The sequence below is a fragment of the Aptenodytes forsteri genome, unplaced genomic scaffold, assembly GCF_000699145.1.
Source record: "Aptenodytes forsteri isolate BGI_AS27 unplaced genomic scaffold, ASM69914v1 Scaffold111, whole genome shotgun sequence".
Taxonomy (NCBI): Eukaryota; Metazoa; Chordata; class Aves; order Sphenisciformes; family Spheniscidae; genus Aptenodytes; species Aptenodytes forsteri.
The window spans coordinates 2,237,696-2,251,402 of record NW_008794710.1 but is presented as its reverse complement, the minus strand read 5'-3'; the positions used below and the strand labels follow the sequence as shown (position 1 = coordinate 2,251,402).

The 13,707-nt window shown below is 42.0% G+C and overlaps 1 protein-coding gene across 1 annotated transcript; it reads right to left on the bottom strand.

Annotated features, from left to right (window-relative positions):
* Positions 1 to 11,718: 11,718 nt before the first annotated feature.
* Positions 11,719 to 13,703, bottom strand: DRD5 (dopamine receptor D5; the record flags this gene model as incomplete). The annotated part of the gene is made up of 1 exon (XM_019470624.1): positions 11,719 to 13,703. A coding segment is annotated over one exon (1,377 nt), but the record flags the coding sequence as incomplete, so codon positions are not given.
* Between the last annotated feature and the right edge of the window lie 4 nt (positions 13,704 to 13,707).

The window sequence follows — 13,707 nt, the reverse complement described above, 5'->3', positions numbered from 1 at the left end:
GCGTGCAACCAGTCACACACCCACAAACACAGGACTGGGGCTCCCATATGACACTGTCTACAGCACAGTCTGTCACTAAAAAGCATTTGATTTGCTTCCTCAGCCTAACACTTTTTTTTCCCCCCTACTAAACCCTGAATATGAAAATAGCTATAATCCTCCAGGCAAGGAAAGAACACTGGCTGAAGAAGATTTTTTTAATGCCGTTATCTGCACAGCACTGACTCAAATGGTTAATGATGTATGGGAATGTTAAGTAAAACTTGAGTCATTTTCTTTTATCAGGCCTGCCACTCCTTAGATGTATAATTTAAAAAATAACTTCAATGTTTTCCCAGATCTGCATAGGGCAAGATAGTTACTCTCAAAACTTTTCTGTAAGATTGAAAATACATGGAAGAAAAAGACAATTCTCTGTCAAATGACTCTTTGAGTTGCATCAGTGAGTCAAACTCTTCATCTGAACCATGCTCCCCACTTTGCTTTTCTTTGGTTTTGCTTTTCTTCCTGCTGCTTTGTTATCAAATAACGCTTCCTACCAATCTATTGCAAATTTACACCCATGCTCTTACTGAGACAATGCATTAAGATGGTGTAAAAGTGCCATAATTCAGTTTTGAATCAGGCCTACAGTGGTTACAGGATACTTTACATGAACTAGGCAGGCAGAACTGTAGTAGGGCAGAGGTTTTGCACAAGAACTATAAGGGTCTTAAAAAATTCCCCTGTAAACTGAAAAGTTTGGAACCATTTACCTTAAAAGCATATAAGCTCGCAAATAAACTAGACTGGGAGTTTTTGTTCTCTTTGCCATGTGACACAAGAAATAAGGAGGCATTAGATGAAACAGAGAGGCAGCAAATCAAAAGCTGATCACAGGAACCAATTTTTCAAACACTGTTTGACATCCTCTGATTTGAAAGTGAAACTGCAGTGAACTTCTAAGACCAAGCTGGATATTTACACAATCTTCAGTAATATCTAAATTTAGTTAAAATTGTAGCGGAATCACGGCTCATCAAGACTACAAGGACAGCACTATCTGTAGCAGGGGGTAATATCTTTTATTATCCTCTATGACCAACAAAGAGACTTGCAAGCACACACACTTTGCTTCATCAGATATAGAGGCAAAATACTTCAGACCTGAAGAAGGGCTTTTGTTTCCAGAAGCTTGACTATTTATTGTATCAGTTAAATATAAGATACTATAGCTTTCTCGGGATGTATAATAGTCAATGACAACAAAAATCAGGGATGGAGTACAAAACATCATGCCTCAGACACCAGTATTTTAAGCACATTTTAACAAGGAACAGCTACAGAAAAGGAAATGCCTTCATTTTAGGCTGCAATACTCGAAAGAGTTAGACAAACCATGCACACATCTTACCAGGTGTGACAGTTCCTTTCTTCTGGGATTTCAGTGCAAGATCTTCCTGAAGACCTCAGCAACCTCCCTCCCTGCTCCAGGAAAGAGTTATTGGCTCATGTTCAAATACCTTCAATACCAGACCGGTAAATAGGACATAAACTTTCTTCACTGTGGAAGGAGTTAAATCTAACACTTTGCCATACCCATATTAGGGCTTATTAGAAGTTGACAAGAGACATTTAAGACACTTTTCAGTGCTCTTCCTCCACTTCTTCCTACGGGAAGAACTTCGTGCTGTGGGAGTATGACAGTTTATCTTGCATAGGTCGCTCAATGGACTTCATTGATCCTATAATTACTAACCAGGTCTGGATTCCAACCAGAGGCCAAATACAGAGACACTTTGTATAATCCACCTTCTATGTATCTTCTGCTGCTGTATCAAATATTTGCTAAGAGGTGGAAGTGGGAGGGAGCAACTGAGGCTGAAATGAAGCCAGAAAGCAATCCAATTACTACTTGCTAACCCTAGAAAGTTTTTGTTGTTTTTTTTTCTTTAACTTTTTAAGTGTAGGTTTGTCAGGCTGGATATCTCATCTTTCTTTCTAACCAAATTCAGTGGTTTACCAGTGGGGAGCAAATTAAGCCAGTGGTGTGTCACAACATGAGCTACACAGCACAAAAGCCAAGAAGGTAGAAAAGCATTTCCAACTTCCTTTTAGCTTTCAGTTTTGGAAAATCCCAAACAAGTGGAAACTATGGGATGGGAATACCAGCCAACTAATTTTATCAAGGACTTTTGATGTGCACTGGGCCTTTGAACAGGTGGGAGCTGTATCTGGGCTAAGCTTTCAAAGCACATTATTTACACCAGGACCAGAACTTCTGAGCTCTGCCCACTGGGAGAGGAGAATTGGACTGAGAAATGCTGCCAATGTGAGCCTGGGCGTGAGCTGCCTCCAAATCTGTCCTTGCTGGCAGAGGGAGTTATACAGGTGTAGCCAGTTCATGAAGAGCCAGCCTTGCATGGGATGCTGGGACCATAAACTGTAAGTCTTTGTGTAGCTATTCACTTCTTCTTGTATTTCATCCTTCTCCTTCTTTCCTGTATTCTCTTCTTGTGTATGGATATTCTAACGCATAAAGATGGGGACTGGTCATAGTATGCAGTTCACCCTGTAGAGATGGCAAGAAGGCAGTGCGTGAGAAGACCACATTCCCACTGTTCAAAGTCTTAACAGGCTGTCAGTCCAAAGTGCTGGCAGCTAAGGTTGGTGCAGATCCCACCATCTGCAACAGAGTCAGAGACTTAACTGAATAGTTGAGAGTAGCAGGAACTTCATAACCAGACATAAGCAACGAATGAGACCTCCAAGGACTTGGGAAAGTGTGCGTCTCTTTTCTCTAAGGAGAGCAGATTCTCAAAGGGAGAGAGTCTGGCTCCAGTACTGGACAAAACAGAAGTCAATACACCACCCTGATGGACCTTGAATGGTCCATCCTCACTTCAGTCACAGGTCAGTTGCAGGTAAGCTAGAAGCCCAGTTCCAGTCTGGCCTCAGATCATCACTGCTTGCCAGCTAGGAAGAACACACAGAGCCAAAGAGGTATTTTCATACGACCTGAAAGCCATGGACTTGAACACAGAATGAGACATGCAGAAATGAGTCTCCTCCTTCACGGGGAAAAAAAGAGAGTTTGTGGAGGACAATTTCTACCATATAATCGTTTCTAGCTGTTTTAGGTGAAAGAAAGAACTTAAATTGTGAACATTAACAGGCTGCAGATAACTGGTATGGAGGAGCAGGGGTTAGTATCTGAAAGCAACCTTTTGAACTCAAGCAGAAGCCTGCTACTGCAACCAATACAGACAGGTAAATTTTGATAAAACCTGGGCTGAACTGAAGTGGCACATCCTGAATCTTCCAGTAATAAAGAGGTGAGAGACAGTCACCAATTAGGAGGCTGATCACACAATGTGCTTCTGCACATAGACTGTGTGGTGCTTGGGGTCCTGGAAAGCAGAGGTGGTGCAGAAAAGCAGGGTTCCCAAAAAGAAGTAGTCATCTTGGAAAGAAGAAGGGAGCCCGGAAAGAAGAAAGTTGAGAACTTGGCTAAAGAAAACATCTGGAAAGTAGGTTTCCTCCAGCTATTGATTAGTAGCTCCCCAAGGAGACTATCAGACACTTTTAGGGTAATTTATTATATCTAACCAAATAGAAAATAACTTTTCTTCCTGTACCAAACAATTTTCTCTAGCGCTCCAGCTAATATGCTAGGAAATTAAGAAGGAGAGGAGACACAACAAGAGAGACAATTTTAGAATGGCAAAGTCATCTCTTTTAAATCATCTTCACCACTGAATGATCTGTCCTAGTCGATTAAAGTTATAAAGTTTGTATTGCTGCCATCACTGAATTCATCGCATTTGCTTTTATACACAAGGCACTGAAGCATACCATCTTTTAAAAAAGAAACTGAAAGTCGGCTGTGCCTCTTTGAGCCACAAAATAAAGCCCTCAGCCCAGAAACATGAAGTTAAGGGCGTCTTTTAACCTCCCCGAGGCTGCCTGAATGTGCAAAGAGGCACAGATGTAGCACAAGCCTTTCTCCAGCCAGCCCAAGCTGGGGGGCACATCACACAGGGTGGTTCTCATTTCACATCCATTGGTCCCAGTGCTGCAAAACCCAGCTCCAGGGTGTTTTAATAGCCCCTGTACATGAATGGATGCAGTAGTATGTGGGGGCCAGTGGTTTGCTTCATCTCACAGTGAGAGAATACAAAGTAGACGCTGAACCAAGTGTTGCTCACAAGTGAGAAGGGGCGATCCTGCTTAATCTGTGCTTGCAAAGTCATTCAGTTTACACACTTTTATGTTGCATTTCAAAGTCTGTCCAGCTGGGGTCCAGATTGATTTGCAACATATACAGGCATACTTGAGTAAATACATCTGTAATGTAATAGAAGGTATTAAAATGATTACATTTCCATTTACATGGAATTTAGGTGCCTAAGTTTAGGACAACAGTCTTGAAAAAAATCCCACTTCCACACCCAGCTGATTTTTAAGGCAATATTGTCTCCAAGTGCCTAAAGCTGTGCCATCACATACACCCCATTGGCCTTCATTTTTGCTGAGACACCTTCCCACCAACTATGGAGAGTTGGCACCTGGAGACTGGCTATTCCTGCATTGCTGCCACTTGCTTGATTTACCAAGCACACTCAGAGCCTGCCATCTAGCTTGACTCAGAAACGTAGCCAGTAGGGACAGTATTTGCAATCTGTATCATAGTCTGGTGATGCTAAAACATCTGCTAAAAACAGAGATTAAGCTTCTGCAACCTCCAAGGAGAGCTGCTGAGCTGCAGTGTGAACAGGGGCACTGTCTCCCCTTCTCAAACCTAGGGCACTATTGGGCCAAGACTGTGGTGTGCACAGATCCAGAGGGAGTGCAGGTATGAGATTGAGCTTTACCTGGTGCAGGTCTTTGTGCTAACATGGCGAATGCATTCAAACAGAGGTATTGTGACTTCTCAGCCAAACAGTACATAAGCAAAACATTTAAATTTTGGAGTTTACTCTGCAGATCTCTGCAGGCTGGTATATTCAACCGGGTTCTGACAGGAGGGGGGGGGGGGGGGGGGGAGAAAGAAAAAAGAAGCATTCTGCAAAGATGAAAACCAGCGTGAGCCTTGTATAGTATAGAACTGAATATTTTCCTATTAGATATTACATGATATATAACTATTTATTTATGAAGTTAAGCTTTCTGTCTCTTAAGCTCATTTCCAACTGTCCCATCACTGTACAAAAGTATCTGTACTCAATATGCAAACCAATAGAAGTTGGTACCTTTGTATTTGAAAAAAATATTGCTAATACTTGTATTTAGCAAAAAGCAGAACCCCAGATTTGGGCTTGAGTCACTAAGAGTCAACTCCATAACGTCATGTTACAAGTCACCACAGGAGATCAGCTTTTCACAATGAATATATGCATTCCATATATAGTAGGAGATTTTGACTATGTTAATCCTTTATTTGCACAGATTAAAGAAATCATAGTACCGACTGAGGGTACTATATACTGAGTATATATATATACTATACTGAGGGCCATTCTACCGGAGATTTCAAATGGGACTAGGCACCTTCAGAAAGTTTCTGGAAGATAGACTTGCTTCTAGCAATCCAGCAGAACTAGGACAAACCTCTAAAATGCCCTACCATCCCATAGAGGAAACAGCACTATCCAGCACAGTGGGAAGATGATCTCAAAGCCCTCTTTGCGCTCCACTCCTTCACTAAGTAATGGCCTCAAGTTGCGGCAGGGGAGGTTTAGATTGGATGTAAGGAAAAATTTCTTTACTGAAAGAGTGGTGAAACATTGGAACAGGCTGCCCAGGGAAGTGGTGGAGTCCCCATCCCTGGAGGTATTTAAAAGACGAGTAGATGAGGCGCTTAGGGACATGGTTTAGTGGGCATGGTGGTGTTGGGTTGACGGTTGGACTCGATGATCTTAGAGGTCTTTTCCAACCTCAATGATTCTATGATTCTATTCTATGATTCTAAGTATTCCTTGCAGGATGATGTAGGGTGTTGCTGTGGAAGTTATTTTCCAAGCTTTAATAAAACTGAATAAATATGACAGCTCTTCATCTGCTGCACAGTAGACTGATACTTGAGTTGTACCTGCTTAATGATAAAATGAATTGGCAAAATTGAAGTTAATCAGAAGTGGTAGGTGGGAATTGCACAGAGCAGCAGAGTCTGTGGATCCTGGGAGGGGAAAGGGTGGGTGAGTTGTCCACTCTCAGCCCTCCTCCATCAGCTTCCTCATGGAATCTCACCCGTCTCTGTACAGCCTCCCAGAGCCCCGTGAGCCCTTAGGGATGCTCACTGCCCAGACCCCATCCTGACCTCTTCCAGCCCCTTCACCCACTCACTCCAAAACCTACTGACCTCTGTTATCACCCCTGCCCCAGCCACCTGGGACCATATCGATTCCTCCTGGTCCCTCGCCTTCTTCAACCGCCAACAAATGTCTGGCTTCCTGAACCCTCAGCTGGTTTCTCTCATTCCTCCCTAAAATTCTCTCCCTGCCTCATACCCTACTATTGTCTTCCCTGTCCTCAGACATGGCTCTGCTATTGCCAGGATGTTCAATCTTACCTACTTTGTTCAGTGCTGCTGAGCCGGTCTTCGAATTTGCACTTCTCTATCCCATTTGACCTATGAAACCCTGACACTTTGCAAATATTAAGAGCAGGGCATTATTTGAATTTTCAAAGTAGTTGTTTAATACAGAAAATACTTCTACCTAAGATGCCATTTCAAATTCAGACACTGTGTTACCTAAATTGGCTGTTTTGAAAGGTTATGCAATATATTTTATCTTCTGATGAAGCAGAAACACTTTGCATGCTGTCAAGAAGTCTGCATCTTTGTTTCACCAGATCGGAAAGACAAAAGCATTGTTTAATATCCATTGTTGAGAGATATCCAAGAGATACTTCTAAATAATTTCTTCTTCTTGCTATCTGTCTCAAAATGCTTATAGATGAAGATCAATTAGCAAATCATTATAAAAATGCTTTGAATATAAAATAGTTGAAATAATTTTGTACGTTCCCTTTCACTGCATAATTCAAGTTTGGATTTTCAAAGATTCTCAACAGCTAAAACGCCTTCTGAACATCTGGGAAGACTGTGTACTTGCATTTGATTGTTGTGATGAAAGAATAATAGTAAATTTTTAAGATCTGACTTGCTTCCTTCTGGATGAATTTGCACATTTTGTATTTATATAGAGAGAAATATATTTCATTACCCTGTAAATATGATGAAATATTTTTTTTTGTGTGTGTGTATATAAAAGAACATATGTATGCATGTAAGTGTACAAAATCAAATGCATATACTCTTCACAATGAAAACATCCAGCCTTTATTTCTATAAAAAGCCAAAAATTAAACCTCTTGTAGAAAAAACTCTGTTTATCTCTGTGCCTAATACCGATCCATTCTCATTTTGTATAATCAAGCAAAATCCCTAAGAGCTGTAAAAAAAGTCTATTTACGCTTGTCCTCTAAATTATGTTTCTGGTGAATAATCTTGTGTTGAGGAGGGAAATGTTGCTGCTTGGGGGAAAAAAAAAAGATCTAAAAAATTCCCTTTGGGCTGGAGACATAATGTAATTTAAGTGTAGCTTGAGGTAGTTCCAGATTTGGTGACGATGAGGTACCCAAGCAGCTAACTCCATGACAGGAGCTTCTGTTCACCGAAGGAGACTAATTATATGAAGTTAACAGGGAAAGCAAAAAGTCAAGGCCAAAGGCTAGAAATGTAGATTTTTAATCTTACTAAAAACCTTTCAGATTGGAAAAATGAGGTCAAAGGGTAAAAGAGGGCACACTGAACTTCCTTGCTAATATTTTACTCAAGGGACATTTTCAAAAACTGCAGCAGGTGAGCTGCAGACTAGACTTCGCCGATGTCCTCGGAAGCAACCAAGCTCCGGTTGTGGTCGAGGCTCATCTCTGCTCTGCAACCAGCAGACTGTGTTTTGCAGTGCTCCTCAGGGGCTCTGGAAAAATTACATGAATTTAGGATTTCTTCCACTCAGTATTAGGCCCCTAAACTATGACGTACATGTAGTTCAGATATCTAAACCCCAAGCAGCTATTGTAGCCACATCCGTTCAAGCACTAGCCAGGCAGCAGCTAAACCAGAGAGGCTACACCAATCAGATGTCATTTGCAACCACTTATTTCAGAGTATAACCTCAAAAAAGAAAAGTGTAATTTCTGTTCACCTCTGGGAAAGTCATCTAGATTTCTTTAGCTTCGGGAAAAAAAACCCCAACATTATACAACCCACCACTCCTTGTTAAAGCCAGTGCTATTAAAAGCTCTTTGGGGGTTTGAATAGTGAAAGTCTTCATGGTGTTTGCAGCATTTTACATAAAACACTGTAGTTTCACGTGCTCCGTGTCCCAGCTTCTTAAAAATGAACTAAGACACCTTGACATGTTCTGTTCTTTCATTAAAATGAACTCCTCTGTCATTAGTTAACTCAGACAGAAACCATACAGATTACTGATATACTGACCCTCCTTTGGTATGGAGTTATCCAGGACTAACAGAATAAGCCGTAACAGAAGATTTGGCTGGCTCAGAGGTAATTTAACAGTGACATGCATTGCAAGGTAAGATATATAAACAATAACACAAAATAGAAACTGAAAATAATCAGGGATCTTGAAGGTCAGCAGTCACTCAGGACTGGATTAAGTAACGATGACTCAAAGCCAAACTGCACTGTACATTCAAATCATTAGAGTACGAAGGACAAAAAAAGAAAAACCCCCCAAAACTGAGCTAGCAATAAGGGATCATGCTTAATTAGGGAGTAAAATGTATGACAGGAGCAAGGTGACTTTCACGGAAGGAAACATGTTGATGGGAGGCACAAAACCATTGGCACAGATGAGTTCCAGAGTGACACCATGAGGATATGAGGATTATAAAAACCTACTTGCACTTCCAGTGAACTCTGCTCTACGGCTAGGCAGATGCATTAGTCCTTAAGAGGGAAACCATTAAAAAAGTAGGGCAGCAGTTTCATCTGAGAGAAACCAGTTAAAATCTTTTTTGGGGATGTTCTCAGTAAAATGGTCTGCCCCTTTTTACAGTTCAAGGCAAGATACGCATTTCTTTAAAAAGTGTATCTTACTAATTCTGAATACTCTAGCTTTGTCAGTGATAAGTAATTAAGACACATTAAAAAGCAAATAATCATCCCTATGTTACAACTCAACAAAAAGGGTTTTTTTCAGATCTGTAAAGTCAACCTGTGCTTCTAGCAAAAAAGTACCTTCTGTCTTTCAAAGCAGAAATGTTCCCTTCTGCTTGGATGCTCCTAGGCTCCAAAGGATGAAGCCCCCTGACATGTGCATATTCCAAGGAGAGAGATTACATCGTAGAGCCACCATCAGAAATCATTTACCAGCTGAAGTCATAAACATTACATAAAATTTGTAACGGAAAGTGGCAATTTGACCAGTTTTCTGTATTGTCCTAATCATGCTCCCAAATTCTGGGGGCAGGCTAAAAATTGCCTTCCTTCAGATCTAAGACTGTTTCTGATATTCTTTGCAAAGCTGTTACATAAACCCACTGATGAAGATGTCATCTTCTTGCATCCCAGCATTAGCTCACCCACTTATTCCAGAAACCCAGGCAGGTAAAGCCTCGACAAGGAGAAAAACACCTGTCAGGGGGATGCACTAGCATCTTCTTGTACACATCTACCCCTCCACCACACCTGCAGGGAACTGGATCCAAGGCAACTGTCACACCACCAGCACAGGGATTATTTTGAAGAGGAAAGGCTACTTGGGGAGGTGGGGGGACACTCTTCACTGTTACTACTGACACTGTTCTGCTGCTCTGTACTGCTGCTGGAGCAGGGTGTAACATGCAGCATCGGACTGCACAGCCTCTTGGCACGCAGGTGCTCAGGAAGAGATCAGCTGTTTTCCCTTCCCTATCTCCCTGGGCTGTTTCTGATGTAATATGGACAAAATTGGATAAAATACAGGGAGCTGGAATCAGCACCGTGAGCCTGCACCTCTTGCATCTGGGTATCATAGGCTTTTTGCACAGATCTGGAAAGTTTTAACACACTGTACTAACCTCAAAACTTGAGTAGTAACTAGAAAATGCAAAAATCTAAATTCCGATTGGGATAATTCATCACTGCACCACCAGAAGCAGTTTCCTTCATTCTTATTCGGGAAAATGATTTTATTCTGGGCAAGTTTATCTAACTAGCAGGGCTAGAACTATGGTTAACTCCCGACAACATATGATTGCTTTAGTAGATCATACTAACATACTCACCCTCAATGTCAAGCCATTAGTAGGTTGAACCTGGCTCTGGGCATGGGATTTCTGTTTTTCAAGCTTCCCTAAGCCACAGTCACAATACCCTTTTCTGAGGACAGCTGTAAAGGGATATTACACCGAGATTTCATATCAACAGCAAAGAAAATGCTCAGGTAGATGTCAATCTTCAGTGACAAGCAATTGAAAAGATAATCCAAAACGATGATATAACCAATTAACATCAAAGACTACACACACAAAACGTTGCTTACAGACAAAACCGGATTGCAGCTGAGGCAACCACAAAGGGATTTCAATCACATGCCTCCTGTGCTTCTTCCACCCCGTATCCCAAGGGGTGGTAAGACAATCCCCAAACCAGTATTAGGGGCTTGACTTCCAAAGAGGCTCAATCCTAAGTGCATAACATTCAGAAATCCCAGCATCTGCTTAAATGACTTCTCCTGAAGCACGCTGACTAGTGCAGATCCTACTTCTCCCCCAGACATCATACAGGGGCCTTCAGCTCCCAGCTAGGCAGGATGGGGGGAGCTCCCAGGTGAGTCGGTTAGAGTCCATTAGGAAGGAGTGCTACTGAATCAACACCTACCATTCGATTTAAATCTGCTGAGCTCATGGCATGGGTATTTTTAAAGGGCAAATGAATTCAAATGTTGTTCATTTTGTGAGCCAAAACTTGGAATAAATATTGGTATTGCTTTTACTACCTTTGATCATTTGTCTTGGAAATAAGATCACTTTTGATTTCTGAGCTGAAAGCTTACAAATGTTTCTAAATAAAATATTCCATTTGATATAAATGTTTCAATAGAAACAGAGCTTAAAATACTCTTTTACAATTTTTAAAGACTGCCTTAAAATGTTTTGTAGAGTCAAAGCACTTAAAGTATATTTAAGTTCCGGTTAATAAGTAAATAACTAAAACAATACATCAACAGCATTTTTTTCTTCTCTTGGTTTGAATGAGTTCTCTAATGTCTACACTGGGAAATGCTGATCATTAGCATCATTTTCAAACATAATTATTGGTTTCAGACACATCAAGCTCCTAATTCTATCACCAAACTCTTCTCATTAATAGTATCTTTAGAAAGTAAGTTCAAGTATAGAATTAAGTGGAAAGTTTTAATAGCTTGTAGGTATGTATACTTGATATTCTTAGCTGCGGAGAGGGATAGCATCAGTTAATACTAAAGAAAAACAGGCATAAATCTAGCTGTAAGTAGAGCCATGTAAAAGAGTTCATTTAAGTCAATCATTCCTATATAAGCCTTGCTTTTACTAAAAAATTGTATTTTCTACACAGACTATTTTGCTTTTAAAATAATAGGGTTTAGCTGTTAGTCATCCTAACCATTCAAACAGAAATGTTAAAGTTTGAATACTTGTTGTAAACCTTTCAGGGTGATAAATGAAAGATAATAACCCCTTGATCAATGTAACTTTTATTTATTCATCTGGGAACATGGCAAGAATATATAGGCAACAACGCCGCCTAGAAGAACATGGATTTCACATAAACTGTTTTGGCAGAAACAGGCATTTAAATAATCATCCAAATCACCACCTCACTGTTTCTATCTTTAAAAAACAACAAAAAAACCAACCAAACAAAAAACAACAGAGAAAAAGAAACATAAGATCTGAACAAACGAACAGCCTAGAATTTTTTCTATTTAATGTCTATGCCAGCCACACGTGTCCCTGATTTTAGAAGTTGTAATACTTAGCACTGACAATGGCACCTTTCATTTGCAAACATGTTACAAACATGAACTGACTGTAATTATACCACAATACCTCACCACAGCTAATCAACGCGACTGCCTGGTCCTCTCTCAGCCTGGGGAAGTGCTGAATTAAGTTTGTGCTGCCAGCTCCCTGTATGACTGTCTACATCCTGCAAAGTGCTACACGTAGATGTGAGTTTAGCACGAAGTGACTGACCAAACTATAGCATAAAATCAAGCAGGTTTTTCCACTCAGTGCTAATATTTTGTTGTATAATCCAAGAAGAACTGACCAGGACAGGATGCAATTTAATGTAAACCATTTGGAGTGAAAGGTGTTATTTTGCCTAGCGAAATCTCCCCCTCACAGTCCAGCTCACAGACAGAGTCAGTGGCAACCTCATGGTCAGGGGGGAGCTGGGACATCCTATCAAAAGGGTCCTCACGATTTTCCTCACAGTCAACCACATTTGGGATCATGTTAACATAAGCAGTCACTACCTCCTTATGGAAAAGGGTGTCCTGGTTGTAAGAGATAAGCTCGTTGCTTATATTAACAGTCTCCACTGGAGTACTAGAGCAAAACTGACCGCATCCCAGGAGATTGGAGAAGACCTTTCTAAAGTCAGCATTGAAGGCATAGATGATGGGGTTGAGAGAAGAGTTGGCCCAACCAAACCAGACAAAGATATTAAAGGTGGTCTCACTGACACAGGGAAGGCCAGCATGGGGGTCACTGGGTGGGCTCTCGCAGAAGGGAACCATGCAGTTCAAGATGAAGAACGGCAACCAGCAGCAGACAAAGACACCCATGATGACGGAGAGAGTCTTCAACACCTTGGTCTCTTTCCTGATGGAGGACTTGAGGCTTGTGTGATGGTGGCAGTCAACATGGCTGCTCCGGCAGCTCTGTGCATGCTCAGCTGCCCTCTCCAGGGAAGAGATACGACGAATCTGCACCTGGGCAATGCGGTAGATTCGAGTGTAGGTAACTATCATGATAGCCACCGGGATATAAAAACTGATCAAGGACGATGAAATAGCGTAAGTCCTGTTGAGGCTGGAGTCACAGCTCTCTGATGGTCCAGGGAGGGTATCATTGCTGCCAGAGGTCCCATCAGAGGGTCTCACTGCTGCTAACGCCACCCATGTGGTGCTCATATCTTCCGCCCAGGTGGTGACAGCACCTGCTGCTGCCCAACCAGTGCCAAATCCATCTCCAATATCACCAGCAGCAACAACATCCCCACCTTTGTGCCAGTTGAGCTGGACAGGGATGAAGGAGATGAGCACAGACAAAGCCCATGCCACACTGATCATCACCAGAGCCAACCGTTGGGTCATCTTCCTCTCATAGCGGAAAGGGCTGGAAATAGCCCAGTACCTGTCCACACTAATCACGCACAGGTTCAGGATGGAGGCCGTGGAGCACATGATATCAAAGGCCACCCAGATGTTGCAGAAAGCCCCAAAAGGCCAGTACCCGGCCACCTCAGCCACCGCCTTCCAGGGCATGACTAGCACAGCCACCAGCAGGTCCGAGACAGCCAGGGACACGATGAAGATGTTGGTGACCTTGCTCCTCAGGTGCCGGTAGCGGACGATTGCCGCGCACACCAGCACGTTCCCGAAGAGCGTCCAGAGGATGAGCAGAGCCAGCAGGCTGCCCGCCGCCACCTGCGCCGCCCCG